The 23,556-nt window shown below is 40.7% G+C and overlaps 1 protein-coding gene and 1 long non-coding RNA gene across 2 annotated transcripts; one reads left to right on the top strand and one right to left on the bottom strand.

Moving 5' to 3' along the window:
- Positions 1-5,818: 5,818 nt before the first annotated feature.
- Positions 5,819-9,190, top strand: ccr10 (chemokine (C-C motif) receptor 10). The gene is made up of 2 exons (XM_055920153.1): positions 5,819-5,915; positions 7,902-9,190. The coding sequence occupies exons 1-2, from the start codon at positions 5,819-5,821 to the stop codon at positions 9,188-9,190; spliced, it is 1,386 nt and encodes a 461-aa protein (XP_055776128.1).
- Positions 9,191-11,396: 2,206 nt separating this feature from the next.
- LOC129855063 (uncharacterized) lies at positions 11,397-18,581 on the bottom strand. The gene is made up of 3 exons (XR_008759417.1): positions 17,383-18,581; positions 14,976-15,077; positions 11,397-14,617 (listed from the first exon to the last, which is right to left on the bottom strand). It is a non-coding gene; the product is annotated as an uncharacterized LOC129855063 (long non-coding RNA).
- Positions 18,582-23,556: the final 4,975 nt, after the last annotated feature.

The raw sequence follows: 23,556 nt of genomic DNA, 5'->3' as shown, positions 1-23,556 counted from the left end.
GCGTGTTTGCATCATTCTGCTAGTGCACCAGTATGTGTGTGTCCTCATGTTCCTGCGAGTATACAAGTGAGTGTGTGTGACGAGAGCCAGTTGCTACGGGGTCCATTTGGGCGTAGGAGCCACTCGGGCTAGTTTCCTGCCGTCTGATTGCCAGGGCTCTTGAGAGATTTCCCCTATGCTCAACGGCTCAGAAGACGACTCGCCCAATGGAAACAGGAAGTTGGATGGACATGAAAGATAGCCGTGCTTGTTAAAACAAAGACAAATAAAACATACAAGAACAACACAACCAGGCAAACACGCATGCACTGCTGGGGCGTACACTCACTCACATGCAAATGGATGCACGTATAGTATGCTTGCACACGCACACACCACACACGCACGCACGCACGCACGCACGCACGCACGCACGCACGCACGCACGCACGCACGCACGCACGCACACACACACACACACACACACACACACACACACACACACACACACACACACACACACACACACACACACACACACACAAAATCAGGAGTAAAAATGTGCTTAACAAGTCACATAATAAGTTGCATTGACTCACTCTGTGTGCAATAATAGTGTTTACATTTTATTTAGGACTACCTCATCTTTGTACCCCTCACATACAGTACAATTACCTGTAAGGACCCTCAGTCAAGCAGTAAATTTCAAACACAGATTTAACCACAAAGACCAGGAAGGTTTTCCAGTTCCTCGCAAAGTGGGGCACCTATTGGTAGATGGCAAAAAAGCAGACATTGAATATCCCTTTGATCATGGTGAAGTTATTAGTTACACTTTAGAGGTTGTATCAATACACCCAGTCATTGCAATGATACAGGCGTCCTTCCTAACTCAGTTGCCGGAGAAGAGGGGCACCATTCAGGGATTTCACAACGAGGCCAATGGTGACTTTAAAACAGCTACAGAGTTTATTGAATGTGATAAGAGAAAACTGAGGATGGATCAACAACATTGTAGTTACTCCACAATACTAACCTAATTTACAGAGTGAAAAGAAGGAACCATGTACAGAATAAAAAGTAATACTGCACTAAAGTAATACAGGCACTAAAGTAATACTGCAATTTGGGCAAGCAATTTACTTTTTGTCCTCAATACAAAGTGTATGTTTGGGCCAAATCAAATCCAATACATTACTGACTATTTTCTCTACATTTTCATGTTGTGGCTATACTGGCAATCATGGGCAGAAACTTTGGTTTTAGAAGTGTGGGGGACATTGATATATACAGTATATATATTATATTTTTAAATCCAGTCGAATAAACACTCCAAACAGCCTACCCGGCCACTCGGAGGCTTCCGCATGGTCCTAAAGCACACCGATGCCTCGTTTTGTATCACATTCCAATGATAAAACTGGGGGGAGACAAAAATGCATATCCCCGTCCCCAGTGAAAGTTGCTCCCCTGCTGGTAATCGTTAAGGACTGGGGAGTTTTTCAGGATAAACAATTAAAGGAATGGAGCTGAGCACAAGCAAAATCCTAGAAGAAAACCTGGTTCAGTCAGCTTTCCACCAGACACTGGGAGATTAATTCACCTTTCAGCAGGACAATAACCTAAAACATAAAGGCAAATCTACACAGGAGTTGCTTAGCAAGAAGACAGTGAATGTTCCTGAGTGGCCGAGTTACAGTTTTGACTCAAATCTATGGCAAGCCTTGAAAATGGTTGTCTAACAATGATGAGCAACCAATTCGACAGAGGTTGAAGAATTTTGAAATGAATAATGGACAAATATTGTACAATCCAGGTGTGAAAAACTCTTAGAGACTTACCCAGAAAGACTCAGGGCTGTTATCGCTGCCAAAGATGATTCTACCATGTATTGACTCAGTGGTGTGAATACTTATGTAAATGAGATATTTCTGTATTTCATTTTCAATACATTTGCAAACATTTAAAAAAATATGTGTTCACTTTGTCATTATGGGGTACTGTGTGTAGAATAAATCAAGGGGTTTGAATACTTTCTGAAGGCACTGTAAGTTACTGTGAATATTCACAGTAACTTACTTTCCACACTATAAAAAGTAACTGCCTAAGGCATTAAAGAAATTGAGTAGTGGCTACTCAGACATCTCCAATGGACAGTTGAACTCAAATCATAAACGTTGTACTAACTCATATCAATAAGATTTCTTATCACTTAATATTTTTGCGTACTGTTAACAAATATTAAGTTATTGAGTAAATATAACTTTGTGTTGTGCTAATCTAAAGGTATTGAGTTTTTACAGTTTATGATAATTATGTATTTTAAAGTCAATATAACTATTATTACTTACTTCTTACTTGTTTTAATTATTTACTTAAAATTATAAAGTAGTAGTCAGACACATTGATATTTGAGTAAAAAACACTTTATTTATCTGTATTGTGCTGATAATTATTACTTTTGTGCAAGTTATTAATTCTTAATTGTGCCACCTGGCTCTGTTTTTAGAGGATTGTGTGTAATTCAACATTTTTAGATTTGATTATACTTTTGCACAATGTTGTATGCTAGTTTGAAGAAAGAAATGGATGTTTCTAAAATAGTACTAAGCAGTTTGATGTGCTATGAGGTGCAATTGATCATGATGAACGGATATCACAATAATGAGAAAAGCCATTCCCACCATCAACAAGGTCATGTGCACCACTCTTAATGACAGCGGCTAATGCGGCATCATGTAATAATTACAGCTCTACCTCCAGTTATTGCAAGAGAATGAGCACTGTGCTCAACGAGGCCTGCTAAGGTGGGCTAAAATGACAAATTGTTTAAATACATAAAACAATGTTAAACATTAATACACGACCACTGAAAATTAATAAGCAGAACTACTTAGTAGTTACACTTGAAAAACGTGTAATGAAGGTTAATACTTTAAGCAGGAGGGACCCTACATTTTTTGTTCTAAGCTAACATATGGCATTTTTTAAAGCTGGTCATACCAAAGATTATTTTGCAATTTGATTATGAATTTTAAGACCTCTTAAGGTATCTTTAAAAAAAAATGTATGTATTGGATGAAACATGGAATTTAGCATTACTGCTATTAGCCAATAGAAACACATTGAATAACAGATTCACTACATGGACAACAGATAGTCCCACAAAGAATCTAAAGGAAGTTTGTTCTGAAATGTCTGTCCTATAGCTGAGCGATATAAAACAGGAAACTGTTTAAAAAAAATCTAAATGTATTTATTCCCTTATTTTAGGCACTAAACTATCTCCATATATACTGTACATCCATTACATTTTTAACTGGGACCTAAGACGAGTCTTGTGAGGCTTGTTAGCGTCCTAGAGCAAAACGGAGAACATTGTGTTTTGTGTCTCATCTTTCAGTAGGGTGGTCATGATAGTTTGTAGGCCAAACCGTTCGGACGCTAAATACGTTTATGTGAGAAGACCCATTTTTGTGATGTCTCATGGTCTGACAAACACTACTCTATCTCTGCCACATTTCACCGCAGATGAGGAAGGGCGAATATTGGCGCATGAGGTGGATTGAGACGCAGCCCATGCAAAAAAACAGATATCTCTAGCTTAAACAGACAAATTATTATGTTAACTAGACTTTCATGAGGCGCAGAAATTGTAGGCCAAGGGCCCTAACTTGCAGGATGTCAGGAGAGTTCAGTGTGGGCACAGTCTACACCTTTGTCTTCCTTCGCAGGAAACACAACAGCCCTCTGGCACTCAGGAGCAGGTTGAGTCAGTCAACGTTGAAAGACATTGTTTAGGAACCCCTCTCGAAAAGGAGGGCCTGGAAAGACAGTTAAGGGTGCATAGCAAGTGGCGTCATTGTGTCTACTTCCTGCATGGGAGAACTCATAAGGGTATGATGACTGATGTGGTATGTTGCTCTACAGTGAGGTAGTTAACATCGAACATAGTGTATTGGGGTGGGATAAATTATAGGTTTGAGTGCAACCAATGGGTAAGTTTGACCATCTCCCCATCAAGAGTTTAAGAATGCAGGTGCAATACTCCTGAGACCTGAAATAAATAGTAAATTCATAGCAGTAAAGTTTTCAAAACAGAGCACCTTCAGCACAAACCGAAAAAGTGTGATGATGATGCAAAACGCATCACACCTTTAGATTTTTAATGAAAGTGCTCTATCGTGAAACCTTACTGCTGACATGCACCATATTTTGGGACCATGTCAACATTGCACTGATTAACAATATACGAAACAATGTTTTTGAGTAAAATATCCCTTAAGTCATTCAGAGACATTGACGTTTGGAGTAAACAATACATGTAGGTAAGATTGGCGCTCAAAACAGCTTGTAGACCAAATGAAGGTCGCTCGTTGGTTCCCATCAACTAGACAACCACAGAGTACAGAAAAAACAAAACAAGGGAGATAGAGAAAACAAATCAGTGGGGCCAGAGCCTAACGAGAAACCACATCTCACACCTCGGTGAACTTGAAAAACATTTCCCATTTGCAAAAAAAAAAAGAAAAACACAACACAACACTTTGGTGTCTAACCCTATCAGCAAATGGCAAGCTGCAGTAGTGAAACATTAGCTTGCTGTTCTATGCCCGCAGTAAAGTAGCGGGCATGGTAATTATGTATTTCAGTGCAGTGGTGAATTTGGTGCCCAGCTTCCGTGGGAAATTTGGAAGTGCACAATACATATTCTATCCATTTTATCGGGCAAAAACCTCAGATAACATTTTCTGCTGTTGACATTTGAATAAGTTGTCAAAAAAAACTTGAATTCAACTTCAAATAAAACAAGCTTGGAAACCCTGTTGTTGATTTGTGGTTAAAACTGGGTTCAAATGTGACAAAAACAGTACAAACTGATGAACTAAGTTCTGCGTGTTTTTTTCAACAGGGAATTGAACATTGGGGACAGATCAAAAGGTATAAAATGAAAGTTCAGATAAATGTAATTAAGGTCAAGCGTAAATCAAGACAGTTTATTTGGGGGTTTTATACCTTACTAAAAAAATGGCTGCAAACCAGGCAAATATTTAGTAAATCTGGCCCGATGTTGACTCAACCAATTTTTGCCCATAGAGTTGCTTACTGTATATACTATCACTTGCATAGTTCAGTGTAAGATTTGCCCTTAGGGTGTTCCCTTAGGGGAACACTGTTCATAGGGGTCAGGCAGATTAGCGAAAGGTTGTGAACTGTCATGCTCACAACTACCAGGTAACACCCATGTCCTAAACCTCCCATGCACTCTAAACCCTCAACCCCAGTGCACCAAGTTAAACCAGTATGACCTAAACATGACCACAGACCGTGAACACCATACAACAAACAATACAAATATTTGTTGTTGTGAGCCACATACATTATATATGCATTATAACACATATTCCATAGGCACTTATAAGGAACCATTAGCTTTTATGAATGTTTATAGAATTTTTTCATCATGCTTATCTTTGACATTTCTGCTGGAAATAAAAATGACAAACATGATAGAGTTTCTGAATTGAGTTAACAATAGTATTATTTTGTGAAATGATGTCTAAAATAGATAGTAAAATCATAAAGATTCATCTCTGTATTACATTATGTGACTATATGAAACGTTTACATAGATTGCTACTGTAAATATGAATAATAGCATAACCATACGCAACCAATTGAGGAAATAACCTTTGCCAAGCAACTTTTGACCCCAAAAAACAAATTTGAATGACAAACATCCTTTTAGCTGACATTGTGGTGCATGTCTTCAGTGTCATGAAAAGTTTGAGGGGCATGGGGTCAGCAACATCTTCTTTGATAGGCTAAAGACGAACATATGGTAAAGGTGTGTGTCCTAGAGATTGACATCTCCCAAACAAGTCACTGCTACAGAGGAGGGCTTCAGGACATGTCTGTCACTGTAGACAGCAGAAGTAAGTTTTGAAATGAATGGAAACTAAGACATGGGTATTACATTGTTCAAATATAGTTGATTATCTTCATGGGTAATGCAATCTTAAATGCATGCATCGCTCTGCAGAAATAAGTAAGTATATTAGGAAAAAGTTACGTGATGCAATACAATAAATGTACCAAGTGTTCCGTGGGATATTTGAGTGACAAAATAATATCACATTACTCTTACTTTGAAAAGCACTTATTATTAGTATTATCATTAATATCGTAACTATATTTGTTGATAATCCTTGCTGTTATTCGAGTGCATGCAAAAGTAGTGATGATTATGGTCACACCTTTACAACTATGAAAGAAGGTGGTGTGGTTGATTCTCCGGTACGCATCATTGTCTGACTAATCCATAGACTTGAGGAGGGTTATTGTTTCAGTACCAAATTCACTCAGCTGCCAACGTAAATAGCTCTGAAATGTTCAAGTTAGAATTAATTTGATTTGATTGATTTGATAATCGAATTAGTTAAATTCCCCTTTTTAAGTCTGACTTTTCACAACAATTTTAAACTGTACTATCTACATTGATATTATAACAGTTAGTAGATTAGTATATCGTTGCATTTGTTGCAAAATAGGTGGACACAATATCAATACATTGAGTAATACATAGGCTAAATTGAAGTAGGCTACTTCTTAATTGAAGTTCAATCATGCACACTTGGGGGAGATTCTGAAAAATCTTCCACTTAAATCGAGTTTTCACTTAGCCATGCATTGACGTGAATGTGGGACTACCGTACATGAAAGTTTCACTAAAGAGGAAGTTAGGATTCGCCCCTTAGGCCCTTGACTCAGAGTTTATTTGACAGCAGTGAACATCTAGCATAATGTTTAAGGGTGTAATAATAAATCCTCTTAATCTGTTTAATAACACACTTTGTAAGCGTCCTAATTTTAAGTTCAAAAAAGTAAAGTACAGATCAGGTGGAGCAAATATATGTTTATTGATTTAATGTTAGGATATAGATAATCTTATCCTCCTGATTCAATCTCAATGTCTCATAAAATAATTCACAAACAAAACAATTCTACAACAACAAACCAGCCATTAGTTTTTCAACAAAAAAGTTGATTATTCTTGTCATAATTTGCTCTCTCAGTTTCCTCTTACCTTTCTTTGATGTCGACTATGCCCGTTTCCACTAGAAGCTCAAGTCATGAATGCAATAAATAAGAAATATTATCTACGACTAAAACACAGCTAATTGCAGTTATCAGGCACATGTATCAGAGATGTCATGGAACATGGTGGTGTCAGAAAGCAAATTTAAAGACATTCAGCACGCGACAGTGACTGATTTCTATACATTTAGTCAACCCACGGTTTCCCTTTCACCAACGAACTGGAGCTGGTGGCACGCAACCTATTCTCTTATGACTGAAATATAAGGCTGCTTACTCAAACCACACAAAATGATCAGGGTGTTCGTGACAATGTTTCAGCTTTAGGGTATTGAAATAGGAATATTTACAGTATATTTGTGGGGCCATTTCTGTGTATATAATACAGTGTCCTAATGGCTTTGTGTCGCTACGGCCTATGGACAAGTGTGTGAGAATGGTAACCTAAGTTGTGAGAACCCCCAACCTAAGTTGTCAATGGTACGGATAGAAAACAGCACTCAACTCTTTGGGACAAATTTGTATTGGTATATATGTATAATGACTCATTTGTTTATTTGCTTAATTTGATTATGCAAACACACATTTGTAAGATGTAGAAGAAATATGGACTCGAAAGGACTTGTAGTTGGACAAGGTTGTCACATCTTCAAATGGGTTACACAGCATAACCCATTTGAAGATGAACCCTAACTTCTTTTTTTTAATGTGTGGAAGTTAGACCTGAAACTTGACATTATCTTACAAATATCAATAGCCTACAAAGCTTATGGATAGGCTAACTCTCTGTGCTGCTGTGACTGATTTGTCATTATGTTACCCAGATATGGATCTCACAAGATTTTTTGACATGGATTACGATCACAGCCTGGTGACAGGGGACTACTTTGACTACAACGAGACTTCCACCAGAGGCTACAAGCTCATTGAGCGCTGCGAAGCCAGCGAGCAACAGCTGACCATCAAGGTCTTCCAGACCTGTGTCTTCCTCCTGGTTTTTCTCCTGGGCCTACTCGGCAACTCCCTGGTCATCGCCACCTTTGTTCTCTACCGCCGCATGCGTCTCCGCTCCATGACTGACATCTTCCTCTTCCAGCTGGCCATTGCCGACCTCCTCCTACTCCTTACCCTGCCCATCCAGGCTGGGGACACCCTCCTGGGCCACTGGGCCTTCGGCGATGCCCTGTGCAAGGCAACGCATGCTAGCTACGCTGTCAACACCTACAGCGGGCTGCTGCTGTTAGCCTGCATTAGCGTAGACCGCTACATGGTGGTGGCTCGAACCCAGGAGGTGCTGAGGCTACGTAGCCGCATGCTAACAGGTGGCAAGGTGGCCTCGCTGGGCGTGTGGCTAACCGCCCTGCTCCTTAGCCTGCCCGAGATCCTCTTCTCCGGGGTGGAAAGAGAACAGGAGGGGGAGGCGCACTGCGGCATGAACGTGTGGGTGGAGGAGAGCTGGCGGGTCAAGACGGCCACCCGCTGCGCCCAGATTGCCGGCTTCTGCCTGCCCTTCCTTGTCATGGTAGCCTGCTACTCGCTGATTGGCCGAGTGCTGTGTGAAGGGCGGGGACGGGGGGGCTGGCGGCGCCAGCGGACCCTGAGGCTGATGGTGGTGCTGGTGGCCGTCTTCCTGCTCTTCCAGCTGCCCTACACCGTGGTGCTCTCCCTCAAGGTGGCAGGGCCAGGGGCTGCCAGTCAGACCTGCGATCAGTGGGCTGCCACACTGCTGAGGGAGTACGTGACTTGCACCCTGGCATATACACGCTGCTGTCTCAACCCCCTCCTCTATGCCCTGGTGGGTGTCCGCTTCAGGAGCGACGTTCTGAAGCTGCTCCACGGCGTTAGCTGCCTGTGCTGGGCCGTGTCTGGGCCTCATCTGGAGAGCTGTACCTCGGGGTCACCCTCCTCCCTGGGCTTAACCACCCTCTCCCCCCTGCCGCCCACCTCACCTCTGCTCCTACCCCCCGACACCCTGCCACACAGCGTCAAATATCAGCCTCCAACTGCAAGCCACCCCTTTGGTCCGACCAAGGTGTTTCTCTTCCCTAGTAGGCCTACCCTGCCCTCAAATGGCCTGCTTCAGTCCACTGTCTCCAAAACCAAACCGGTCTAAACCAATCTTTGTATAGCTTGTGCGATCCTTATCAGGACTCACTTTTATAATTCATATTAAGATTTGCATTAATCGATAATTGATTCTATTCAATTGTATTTCATTATAGTGTCCACTTTTATAATATATCTTATGTGCATTAATTTTTTTATTACTGTAATCAAGCAGTGCTTGTGGGACTGTGACTGTATGTTTCCACTTGTGAAAGCTCTACCTGAAATTATGCTATAAAAAAATATTAAAATATGAATATGCTTCATGTGATATACTGGCCCGAATTTCTATTTTTTAAAGCATCACCACATTCATCTTTGCCTCACTTATCTTTGTAACAGAAACATATCATTTAGAAAATAGTACATACACTAATACTAAAAATACTAAATATAGTATGTACTTCAATATTACAACACAAGGTTGTTAATGTACCTATTATTAATGCCAATTTAATATCCAATGGTTGATGGAACATGTCTGAAATAAGTATTATGTGAAGATATTGTAACGACTCTGGGTTTATAAGCACGGAAATCGACTATGCCGCACGAGCATGCTTTTGCGGTACAGTCGATAACGCGCCGGACCTCGAGCTAGAAGGCCGAGGGTTCGAGACCTGCTCCCTCCCTGTTTCATTATAATATATTCAAACAAGTGCAATATAGACAATATGTAATGTATCTATCTGTACGTCTGTCCTCATATATTATAGAATCATGTAGTTATGGTGTGTCTTTAAGGCCAACTGTTTTAACAAAATGTATAGCATGGCATTGTTGAATACTTGTTTCTGATTGGCTTCAAGGGCATTCTATTTCGCTATAACACACCACGGTAGATTTTAATGGCTATAGTTGATTCTTACATGTTCTATGTTTGAGCTGTTTTTGAAAGCAAAATTCGAATTGAAAACATTATTGGCATTGTTGAATTCGATTTTCATAACAGCAATCTAGGACTGATTGGTTTTGTTTGATAAACCAGCAAGTCTGTTTGTTTAGTTACCAAGGCAACTACTGTAAACGTGCTAGCTGCTTCAGTATGGAACGCCGTTTGGGTCTTTGCGTGTCAAAAAACACTATTTGACACGTTAAATACGTTTTTAATTTGACACGTCAAATAACACAGTTTAATTGTAGAATGTTGTGTTGGAGCGCAACTTCTGAGGTAGCTAGCCAGTGATGTACTGGGCCGTTCGCACTACCCGCTTTAGTACCTTGCGGTCAGAGGCCGAGCAGTTGCCATTCCAGGCAGCGATGCAACCAGTCAGCATGCTCTCGATGGTGCAGCTGTAGAACCTTTTGAGGATCCATACCAAATCTTTTCAGTCTCCTGAGGGGGAATAGGTTTTGTCGTGCCCTCTTCACGACTGTCTTGGTGTGCTTGGACCATGTTAGTTTGTTGGTAATGTGGACACCAAGGAACTTGAAGCTCTCAACCTGCTCCACTGCAGCCCCGTCGATGAGAATAGGGGCGTGCTCGGTCCTCTTTTTCCTGTAGTCCACAATCATCTCCTTTGTCTTGAAAAAAAGTACCTACTTTTCCAAAACCCTATTTGTTTGATGAATAAATTAAAGCAATAGTAGTCACTATACTTACCAAACCACAAAGGCTGAATTAAAATGTTTTCTAAAAAGGAATTTATAAACTGGTACAGAGGCAGTGGAGGAAGGACCAGGGTGTACAACATTTGAGATAAATAAGCTTCTTGTGCGTATGGAAAATGTCTGGGATCTTTTATTTCAGCTCATGAAACCAACACTTTACATGTTGCATTTATATTTTTGTTCAGTGTTTATACCTCCATCTGAAAATGTGGTGCAAACTGAGACGTCACCGCTTAAATTGGTAATCCAATGTTTTGAAAATAGCTGGCTAGCACTCTGTCTAGTACATAACATGCACATACCTAACGTTATCTTAAGGCTACCTCTGCACTGTTTCTTTTGTCATTGATAGGTTGTACATTTACCTACTTATTCCCTGACATTGTCCAAGTTCTGATTTCTCATTCATTCTCCGTTCCTCCTCCAATGTATTCCATATTGCCCACATCCTCACCAGACAGTAGCAACAAACTATTAGAAACAGTGCTAATTTCATTCATCAACAACATTTTAAAAAGGGTAGTAGACATTTACCCTATCATATTCTAGCTCAAAACTAATGAGACTGTTTCAGCATGTAAAAAGTAACCGTACAAAATAAGTGAGTTGACTGAATAGATATTTAATAAACATTTCAAAACAATACATTATACTATAGACCTGCTAAATTACTCACATCCAGCATAAAAAACATTAGAAACAGAATAAACTAAAAATAATTCTGTATTTATTTCAGATGTAACAATTGTTCATGAAGCAAACATTGTATGACTTTGTGAAGGTGTGGTGATGCTCATTCAACATATGTGAACATCAACAGTCATAAACATGTCATTCTGAACAGCAACATCTTCCTAACAAGAATTTAGACCAGTTGACAATTCAACGGAATTCAGTCTTGTTCATATTGATGATCGGTACAACATGAGACAGATAGCAAGCCATGGTATATATCAGACCGTATATCACGGATATGAGTCAATATTACTTGTTCACTGTTGTAATTATGTTGGCAACCAGTTTTTAATAGCAAGAAGGCACCTCGGGGGTTTGTGGTATATGGCCAATATACCACGGCTATGGGCTGTATCCAGGCACTCTACGTTGCGTCGTGCAGAAGAACAGCCCTAAGCCGTGGTATATTGTCCATATACCACAAACCCCGAGGTGCCTTATTGCTTAATTATAACACAGATACATGCGTATGTGAGGTTTCAAATAATAATGTTACTACTACCAGCTTGCTCTCTCCCTGCTTTCCCTGAACATGTTTATCTGATATAGCTAGTTGTTATTGTTCTTCCTTGCTCATCCAAAGCAGGCATTTCTCCTCCTCGCTAGTCTTCATATGCTTGACTACATGATCATCATGTTGTGGCTGTAACATGGACATTGCATTAGAACTAGATACACTCTTAGAAAAAAGGGTTCTTCAGCTGTCCCCGTAGTATAACCCTTTTTGGTTCCAGGTAGAACCCATTTGGGTTTCATGTAGAACCCCCTTTCCACAGAGGGTTCTATATGGAACCCAAAATGGTTCTACTTGGAACTAAAAAGGTTCTACCTGGAACCAACAAGGGTTCTTCAAAAAGTTATCCTACAGCTGACTAACTTTTCAAGTTCTAAATAGAAAAAAAGGTGCTAAAAGTGTAGCTTTATCAGATAGGCATTTTCCGGAAAAGCAGCTTATTTAGCAATACCTAGTAATTCTTGTTCTATAGGCTTTCCTCCTCCTCCTCACTGGTCTGCAGATGCTTGAGTATTTGACATTTCCTGGACATTGCATAAGAAAAACAATAACTAGAACTAACAACTTTATCAGGTAACCGAGGTAAAGACAGTTTCAGGTTGGATATTCAACGGATATTCGTGCTTTCAAACCACTTGAGCCACAGACTCCAAATAAGTGTCATGATGTTGGAAAAATTGTGCACAACATTGCACAGGTGTTATTTTTACGATTTGGACATTAGTTCGCTTTGCAAAGCTAATAAACATGTGGAAATGTGAGCAGCATTTTGTATTAGTTAGAGAGTGTAAACAAAGTACAAACTTTTTTTACATTCAATAGCTTCTTAGTCATGTGACCTACTGACTTCAAACAATGTTCAGAATGTACACTCAGTGGGCCTACACATTGCACACCATTTAGTTTGTCCATTTTCATCTCACACGATTTTACATTAATTTGCCTGCTCTGCCCCCTTGAAGGACAGTGTCACTCACACACCTATTCACTCAGGCCTTCTCCCTGGGGCCTTCCTGACCTCCAGGCAGGCCCCCATTGACCTGGTGACCTCTGACTCCTGGCCTCTAGGACTCCCTGCCCGCCTTCCTGCCCTCTCCCTGTGTCTGAGAGTGTATAGTTTACTCCCTGAAACTACAGACCTCCACACCTACTCTCCCTACCCGGTCAACACCCCTCTCCCGGCCTTAGAGTATAGCTCACACCCCTCTCCCTGGAATTACTAAAACGTCTATAGTCCCACTGTCAGGAACCACATGCACCTGGTAATTGCAACAACACATCATCAGTAGGGTAAAACTAACCTGTCTCACGACGGTCTAAACCCAGCTCACGTTCCTTATTAGTGGGTGAACAATCCAACGCTTGGTGAATTCTGCTTCACAATGGTAAGTGAAAAAACGATAAGAGTAGTGGTATTTCACCAGCGGTCAAGGCCTCCCACTACATCTCTCATGTCTCTTCACAGTGCCAGACTAGAGTTAAGCTCAACAGGGTCTTCTTTCCCTGCTGATTCAGTCAAGTCCGTTCCCTTGGCTGTGGTTTCGCTAGATAGTAGGTAGGGACAGTGGGAATCTTGCTCATCCGTTCATGAACGTCACTAATTAGATGACGAGGCATTTGGCTACCTCAAGAGACTCTTAATTATGTCCTGCCGCTTACCCCCGCTTCATCGAATTTCCTCACTTTGTTGTGAGGTCACAGCCACCCCGAAGGTGGTTTGAGTGTGACCGCGAAGGGTAGCATGCTATGGTCAGATATCACCAAATTGACATCCATTCAAGTAATGCCGGTGGTATCAGAGGCTTTTCTGTCTTACAAACTGGACATCAGTTACCGCTACTAACTTTCAGTTGACTTTAACTGGGTTTTTACACAAAATCGACATCAAGTGCCAGCGCAATACTTATAGGCTTGAGAACCAAATAACCATCGCAGTATCTAGCGGCACCATCGACTGGGTGTCGGGAGAAGCAACAGAAAAGAATCATCCCCTTTCAATCATTTTCTTGCCCATACAGCCCTCCGGGACAGAGCCATAGGAACCACCTTGACCAACGCTTCATTGATATTCCTCACCTTGACATGAGTGGGTCACAGTCACTCCACGGGTGATTTGAGTGCGACCGCGATAGGTGGGTACGCTCCTTTGAATTTCATAAAGTTGACATTCAGTGATCCGTGGAAGAACCTAGGCTTCTTCCGTACGTTTTATGGTTCCGCAGCAAATCAATGGGCGTGGATGGTACTACTCACATCAGATGTAGGCCTCCCTCCCCAGACAAGCTGGAGATACTTCTCCCCACTTCGTAGGGCATGAGCCAGATCCATGCAATGCCCTATCACTGCGAGGCCAATGGGTTTAGTCTCCGCCTCAAGTCTAGTGAGCGTAGAGGAGACCTCCTTACCTACAATGTGTGGGGCCGGCGAGCGGCGTAGCTGGGGAGATCCGCGAGAAGGGCCCGGCACGCGTCCAGAGTTTCTGCGCTGCGTGCGGAGGTTCGTCGGGGTGGTGTCCGTCAGCGGGCCGATGGCGGACCGGTGGGGGGTTGGGTCTGGGATCTATTGACCAAGGATCTATTGAAATTCAAAAATTCAAATAAAGAATTTAAAATAGTGAGATGTAAAGCAACAAAAAAAAGTGTGTGCGATGTGTGTCTATGCCATCGGGTTAGCTAGAACCAGCTTTGAATGTTTTAGGAGTAATTGTTAAAGAGCTATTGAAATGTGAAAATGTTTATTTGTCACTATGTTTGACGGGCCCGAACTGCTGTTGGTGGACATAAGGAAAACTACAGTAGAATATCTGTCGAATATCCAACCTGAATCTGACTTTACCTCGGTTATCAGATACATTTTCAGGAAAAGCAGCTCATTTAGCAAGCCAATAAAAAGTTAAACCTTGAAATATAGCTACTCAAGATAGAGATCTTACCTTTTTATCTCTGTAGCAGTTTCCTCTCCCCTCATCTGGGTACTGCAACAGCCAGATCTTATTCTCCATTCTCTATTGCAGGGGTTCTTAAACTTTTTCAGCCTGGGACCCAAATGAGAAATTTTGAAATTCTGTGTTTTCCTGGGACCCAAGCGTAGGAAAATATGCAACTATACGTAAATATTGGTACATTTTATTGCCCTTATGCCTAAAAAAATGCAATATAGACAACAAAAAAATAACAATGAAATACCTATAAATCTTCTCATGTTTATTTTTCCCCATTAAAAACACTCTTACATACCTGTCTAGGTTGGAACTGTTGCGGTTAATATACAATAAATAATTTAAATCACACATATGTATAACAGCACACACATACACACACACACAGGCCTTTTGATCGTGCAAACCTACGTGACAATATCGATAAAAAAGTATAAATTACTGTATAAATGCTGTATAAATATTGTTGATATAAAGTATAGGTTGGTACTGCTGCTGTTAAAATGCATTTTTTTATTTTCTATTCTGAACCGGAATAAACGGATTGATCACATCACACAGATGTAGACCACAAAACAGACACATACACACAGTCCTAATGAGAGGTGTGTGGCTGGTTGAAGTTTCCAACAAGCATGTCTATTCTGGGCTCAGTTTTTAACAGTGCAACACTGAGGTCATGCTCAGCATTGACACTGTTTCTGTACTTGAGAACCCTGACTTGCATAGGTAGGTGGTGCCAAACTGGATCAGAACATCTACTGTTTTCTCAGTCAGGCAGGAGACCGCTTCCTGCTGCAGATGAGCAACCCAGAACTGTGTGAGTGTTTGCTTCAAAAAGCATCTTGCGTCAATCAGTTTATTCCAGTTCAGAATAAAAATTATTACTTGTAACAGCAACAGTTCCAACCTAGACTTGTTTTCAACAATCATTTCTACAGTAAAATGTACAGTAGGCCTGCATTTTTTATCTTCCTCTGTACTGTTTCTTAGGGTTGCACTATCAGTAGCTAGTTAGCTTGCTTTGGCTAACGTTAGCTATTAACGTAAACTCGTACATCGCCTTGGTCCATACAATTGCCCTTATTTTAGAGCCCCAAAAACATAATACTTCCAGATCAACTGTAATGTCAATACCATTGTAAAGCACAATTTCTCCCCTTTCCAACAGAATCAATTGCATGACCTAAACGCTGCCTGTTTCTGCATAATTCAAGCAGGCAATGAGTCCCGTCGGGTCTTTTTAAAAATGGCGGGTGGGGAAGCAAAACTAATGAGTGATAGTGAGAAGGAGAGATGTTGTGTGGGAAAATTGCTTTTTTTCACTCGATCTGTCCAACTTATCACCTTATCTCCTCTAAAATGTAAATAAAACACTATAAAGAGTTTATATGTGTCATTACATACCTATTTGAAGGTTTGTGTCGAATTTGAATCTGGTTTTTAGGGCGGTGCTAAAGTGATCTTAGAAGTAAACAGCGGCTTTGAGAATGATGATCGCATGCAATGATTATGCAAAAAATTACTAGGTATCCCCCTTACCCCCATCACTGTCCATTTCTTGTTTTTAAACGATGAGAGAAGTGCTACACCTGGTGGAGAGCGATTGTAAGGCAGAAATAGTTGCTTTATGCGTGCTGTACGTTACGACATGACACGTCACGATGTAACGGAGGGTCCGTTTTTTCAACTTTTCTCCAATACTATAGAGCCATGTCGATCAACGCTTGAATAGAAACCTAGTTCACACCCCCGATTTTGAAGTCAACACAGTCCCATTAGTTTTCTTTGTAGCCTCCTTTGAATGTTGCGGTTGCGCACATTTGTACGGAATGGGGTGAGTTTACGTTAGTTGTGTAACGTTACAAGGTTTAACGGCTGATTTCCTCCTCTTCGTCTGAAGAGGAGGTGTATGGATCGGACCAATACGCAGAGTGGAAAGTGTCCATGTTTTATTAACAAAATAACCTGAACACTAACGTTTTTTTTTTTTTTTTTTTAAATAAAAATAAATAAAGAGAGTCTAACCGAAACAGCCCTGTGTGGCACGAACACTGACACGAAATACAATCACCCACAAAAACCCAACACCAAACAGGCTACCTTAATATGGTTCTCAATCAGGGACAACGATTGACAGCTGCCTCTGATTGAGAACCATATCAGGTCAAACACAGAAATAGACTAACCAGACACAAAACATAGAATGCCCACCCAACTCACGTCCTGACCTACTAAAACAAACAATTAACACAATAACTAGGGTCAGAACGTGACACAAGGCCAGGGGATTGTTTGAAAGATAAACTCCCATCTACTACTATGAGAGATAGTACTCCCTTATTTCTGCTTATCATCACCCTGTTATAAAATGACAACAATGCCTTGTTAGTTGACTTACTTTCCCACTTTCGAAGCACTGTTTCCTGAAGCGTTCTTCCATGTTCTGAAATAACTCCCTGGGTTTACCGTCATGTTGTGCCTGGATGTTTGGTCAGGACGTGTCGTTTTATTAATTTGTACGTTTTGAGAGGCTCATTACTAAGCACTTACCCACACAAAACACATTGTGGCGCTCCTCGTTATTTCTCAAAGTGTGTATGAAAGTGAATAATGTCATCACTGTATATGCGTTTCATGACGACTGAGCTTAGTCAGAACTTGTGGTTAGCAGGAGTCCATTTCATGACAGCGGTGAGGGATGGCGAGTGGGGATAACAAGTCATTGGCTTGAACCACAGCGCTCCAGCGTGTGGGCCCCGGAATGATCTTCAAGAAAACTGCAGGGGAAAAATGCAGAAAACCGCGAAGCACACGGCATCTCCCTCTCGCGCAGCTGCCAAACTGAGCAGAGACCGCTGCTAAGCAGAGAGCGCACTTGCACAATCAATTCCAGTAATTAATGAAATAATTATACATTTACGTCGCGACCCATACTTTAAGAAACGCTGCTCTATTGTCTAGATCCTGCAGGAATCTAGCCTGTTCTCCTAAAACATTAGCTAATGGCCAACTTGAGTAAATACATCTCAGCTTGCTGACTAGCATAGCCAACCAATTACACAACAAATGTACACAAAGTAAACAATTATTTTCTAAACTAATGTTAGTCTCAACCAAATGACAAGTACAAAGAACTATTGCTCTGTTCCACAACGTAACAACTATGAGTTACAGGCTAGACAGAAGACTATTGCTAACTAGCCATGCTATTTCAATGAAAATAAGATAGCATTACAACTACAAAGCTGACGCTGGCTAGCTATATGGAAAAAGTCGTTTTAATTTCTTCCTCTCCAACGCCTTGCTGTGGCATTTACATTCTGTAAATGTAACGTTAACTGACTAATTTTAACAAATTTATCCATTTTTAGAAACATCTCCCTCCCGGAGTAAGCGACTCATCGCAACAGGCAGACATTGAGATGGGAGGGGCTACAATGTGGTAGTACAATGTTTAAAGTACCCGTTACTGCACAGGCGTGTCTGTGGCAGTGGCACCGATTCATGCGTCTGAAAGTACAATATTCAAACGTTCTAATCACCTGTAAATGTAATGAACGTGTGTAAAATGCCCATAACAAGCGTTCAAACTAAGACGACTTGAAACTCGTGGACTTCTGCTAGCGCGTCATGGAACACACCATATACCCTTGTTGTATATCCCTTGCGTAATATGATGCAAAATATGGAGATTGCTCTGCATGCGGGTCACTCCCGCTTGTACACAAAACAGTTCTAACAAACCATTTATGTGGCTGTTGTAACAGTAGGCTATTGCAAACATAACCACGTCACAAACAGCTTATTTTGCAATTTCATGTTCGTTTTTCAGGAGGGGAGTTACAGTACAGTGCTTCCAGAAAGTAGTCACACCCCTTGACTTTTTCCACATTTTGTTGCGTTAAAGCCTGAATTTAAAATGTATTAAATATTTTTTTAATGGCATTGGCCTACACACAAAACCCCCATAATGTCAAAGTGGAATTATGTTTTTTGTAATTTTTACAATTTAAATAAAAAGGAAAAGTTGAAATGTCTTGAGTTAATAAGCATTCAACCACTTTGTTATGGCAACCCTAAATAAGTTCAAGAGTAAAAATTTGTATGGGACTCACTCTTTGTGCAATAATAGTGTACACCATGCTTTTTTAATGACCACCTTATCTCTGTACCCCACATATACAATTATCTGTAAGGTCCCTCAGTTGAGCAGTGAATTTTAAACACAAATTCACCCACAAAGACCAGGGAGGTTTTCCAAGCCTCAAAAAGAAGAGCACCTATTGGTAGATGGGTAAAACAAAGCAGACATTGACTATCCCTTTGAGCATGGGGAAATGATTAATTCAACTTTGGATGGTGTATCAATACACAATCATAGGGTTGTGCCGAATAGTCAGACAAAACAAGTATGTTAAACCAGCCAACATGTGAGCCCCACCTGGGTTTTATATGGGCTTCATGGGTTTCAACTGGGCAGAGGCTTTAAATTGCTATCTTAGCTGTTACCCGGTTGGATTAACCTTTTGAGCCATACATGGACAAACCTATGTGGGTTATAATGTGGGTCCCAAATGGACCCTGAATTTAAAAAAAGATGGTATGTAAGTGTGAAATCTGGTGTTATTTTTTTCAGGAATTATGATTGGAACCCAATCAGGTTAGTCACACACAAGTGAACCCATGTTGACTACAATGGGCCCTGAATACATGTGTTGTAAGTGGGCTATCTGGTGTGAATATGGTCAGGGACGGTCTATGTGAACCAGTACTATATTGAAATTGATTACTGCATTGTTGGTAAAAGAGCTGGCAAGAAAGGCATTTCACTGTACTTGTGCACGTTACATAAAAATGTGAAACTTGAAACTCGAGTTGGTCATACCAACTGGGTAACAAATGGGAAAACCCATGTGAGCTATAACATGGATCCCAAATAGGCCCTGACATTTTTTTTCATGGGCTGTAAGTGAGCAATGTGTTGATATTTTTTCAGTGATTCGACCGGTAAGTGGAACTGCCTAAATGTAATGTTTTTCATGTTGTTAGCTAGTTAGCTAATTCGTTTTGGTATTTTCTGCTGTAGCCTGGCTGCGGACTTGTTATAGCTAACGTTAGCTAGCTAGATAATGTTTGGCATCATTGCTAGTAAGCAAGGATATGCATATTTATTTATTATTATTTATTTTTTTACCTTTATTTAACTAGGCAAGTCAGTTAAGAACAAATTCTTATTTTCAATGACTGCCTAGGAACAGTGGGTTAACTGCCTTGTTCTTGGTACCATTTGAAAGGAAACACTTTGAAGTTTGTGAAAATGTGAAAGGAATGTAGGAGAATATAACACATTAGATCTGGTAAAAGATAATACAAAGAAAAGAAAAAAACGTTTATTTTTTATTTTTTTGTACCATCATCTTTGAAATGCAAGAGAAAGGCCATAATGTGTTATTCCAGCCCAGGTGCAATTTAGATTTTGGCTACTAGATGGCAGCAGTGTATGTGCACAGTTTTAGTCTGATCCAATGAACCATTGTATTTCTGTTCAAAATGTTGTATCAAGACTGCCCAAATGTGCCTAATTTGTTTATTAATAACTTTTCATGTTCAAAACTGTGCACTCTCCTCTAACAATAGCATGGTATTATTTCACTGTAATAGCTACTGTAAATTGGACAATGCAGTTAGATTAACAAGAATTGAAGCTTTCTGACAATATTATTTATGTTTATGTCCTGGGAAATGTTCTTGTACTTACAACCTCATGCTAATCACATTAGCCTTCGTTAGCTCAACCGTCCCGCAGGGGACCCACCAATTCTGAAGAAGCAAGCTACTTTGCTCAAAAAGGCTTTTTGTTGTAAAGTTAGCCGTGTCACTAACAAACTGGGCCTTGCAGATAGCAGACAATTCCGGGCCACTTGCGGAAACTGTTTAGCACTGCTGGCTTTGCCTCGGCAGTGGCCAGTCCTATGTGGGCCAAAAGTGGGCCAAATCAAATTGTATTGGTCACATACACATGGTTAGCAGATGTTAATACAAGTGTAGCGAAATGCTTGTGCTTCTAGTACCAACAGTGCAGTAAAATCTAACAAGTAATTTAACAATTCCCCAACAACTACCTAATACACACAAATCTAAAGGGGCGGCAGCATAGCCTAGTGCTTGGAGTGTTGGACTAGTAAACGAAATGTTGCAAGATCGAATCCCCGAGCTAACAAGGTACAAATCTGTCATTCTGCCCCTGAACAAGGCAGTTAACCCACTGTTCCTAGGCTGTCATTGAAAATAAGTATTTGTTCCAAACTGACTTGCCAGGTTAAATATAAAAAAAGGGGTGAATGAGAATATGTACGTATATGGTTGAGTGATGGCCGAACGGCATAGGCAAGGTGGAGTATGTGATGTAAGATATGTAAACATTATTAAAGTGGCATTGTTTAAAGTGACTAGTGACCATTTATTAAAGTCTCAATGTAGGCAGTGATTGAGTGATTGCTGTTTAGCAGTCTGATGACCTTGAGATAGAAGCTGTTTTTCCATCTCTCGGCCCCAGCTTTGATGCACCTGCACTGACTTCGCCTTCTGGATGATAGCAGTGTGGATAGGCAGTGGCTCGGGTGGTGGTTGTCCTTGATTATCTTTTTGGCCTTCCTGTGACATCTGGTGCTGTAGGTGTTATGGAGGACAGGTAGTTTGCCGCCGGTGATGCATTGTGTAGACCTCACTACCCTCTGGAGAGCCTTGCGGATGAGGGCGGTGCAGTTGCCGTACCAGGCAGTTGCCGTATACAGCCCGACAGGGTGACACATTTCTTCAGCCTCCTGAGGTTGAAGAGGCACCTTCTTCACCACACTGTCTGTGTGGGTGGACCATTTAAGTTTGTCTGTGATGTGTACACCCAGGAAGTTAAAACTTTCCACCTTCTCCACTGCTGTCCCTTCAAAGTGGATAGGAGGGTGCTCCCTCTGCTGTTTCCTGAAGTCCACGATCATCTCCTTTGTTTTGTTGACATTGAGTGAGAGGTTGATCCACAGATGATGCAATCTCTATTGCACTCCACACAACTCTTTCCCACCTGGACTAAAGGAATTTAGTTAATTTTTCCCACCTGGACTACATTTTCTATAGGATTGAGGTCAGGGCTTTGTGATGGCCACTCCAATACCTTGACTTTGTTGTCCTTCAACTATTTTGCCATGACTTTGGAAATATGCTTGGGGTCATTGTCCATTTGGAAGACCCATTTGCGACCAAGCTTTAATTTAACTTCCTGACTGATGTCTTGAGATGTTGCTTCAATATATCCACATAATTATCCTACCTCAGGATGCCATCTATTTTGTGAAGTGCACGAGTCCCTTCTGCAGCAAAGCACCCCCACAACATGATGCTGCCACCCTCGTGCTTCACAGTTGGGATGGTGTTCTTCAGCTTGCAAGCATCCCCCTTTTTCCTCCAAACATAACAATGGTCATTATGGCCAAACAGTTCTATTTTTGATTCATCAGACCAGAGGACATTTCTCCAAAAAGTACGATCTTTGTCCCCATGTGCAGTTGCAAACCGTAGTCTGGATTTTTTTATGGCGGTTTTGGAGCAGTGGCGTCTTCCATGCTGAGCCGGCCTTTCAGGTTATGTCGGTATAGGACTCGTTTTACTGTGGATATAGATACTTTTGTACCTATTTCCTCCAGCATCTTCACAAGGTCCTTCGCTGTTCTGGGATTGATTTGCACTTTTCGCACCAAAGTATGTTCATCTCTAGGAGACAGAACGTGTCTCCTAGAGATGAGTTTGAAGGAAGGCCTTGAAATACATCCATAGGTACACCTCCAATTGACAAATGATGTCAATTAGCCTATCAGAAGCTTCGAAAGCCATTACATAATTTACTGGAATTTTCCAAGCTGTTTAAAGGCATAGTCAACTTAGTGTATGTAAACCTCTGACCCACTGGAATTGTGATACAGTGAATTATAAGTGAAATAATCTGTCTATAAACAATTGTTGGTAAAATTACTTGTGTCATGCACAAAGTAGATGTCCTAACCGACTTGCCAAAACTATAGTTTGTTAAGCCAGCGGGACACCTGTCGACAACTTCCGGTGAAATTGGAGGGCGCGCAATTCAAATAAAATATAACAATTATGGTATTAAACAGTTAGGTACATACAAGTGTCTTATATCGGTCTTGTTCATCTAACTGCATTGTCCGATATACAGTAGGCTTTACAGCGAAAACATGCCATGCGATTGTTTGAGGACGGCGCCTCACATCAAAATATTTTGCGACGAGCACAGGCTTTAGGAAATCACAAATAGCAATTAAAAATTTACTTACTGTTTGAAAATCTTCCTCTGATTTGCAATCTAAAGGGTCCCAGCTACAACATGCATGGTCGTTTTGTTAGATAAAATCATTCTTTATATCCCAAAAGGTCTGTTTAGTTGGCGCTATAGATTTGAGTAATACACTCATTCAACATGCAGAGAAAGGAATCCAAAAAGCTACCGCTAAACTTTGTTAAAAAAAGTCAAAATACCTTTCTATTTAATCCTCAGGTACCC

The sequence above is a fragment of the Salvelinus fontinalis genome, chromosome 1 (genome assembly GCF_029448725.1).
Source record: "Salvelinus fontinalis isolate EN_2023a chromosome 1, ASM2944872v1, whole genome shotgun sequence".
NCBI classification, from domain to species: domain Eukaryota; kingdom Metazoa; phylum Chordata; class Actinopteri; order Salmoniformes; family Salmonidae; genus Salvelinus; species Salvelinus fontinalis.
Note: the sequence above shows the minus strand (reverse complement) of the source record. Positions and strands in the feature narration are given on the sequence as shown.

Excerpts from the sequence above, each read along its gene's own strand:
- ccr10 (XM_055920153.1), top strand. The coding sequence starts at position 5,819 with ATGGTAAAGGTGTGTGTCCTAGAGATTGACATCTCCCAAACAAGTCAC. Across the intron at positions 5,916-7,901 it reads TGTCACTGTAGACAGCAGAA|ATATGGATCTCACAAGATTT; the intron begins GTAAGTTTTGAA and ends TATGTTACCCAG.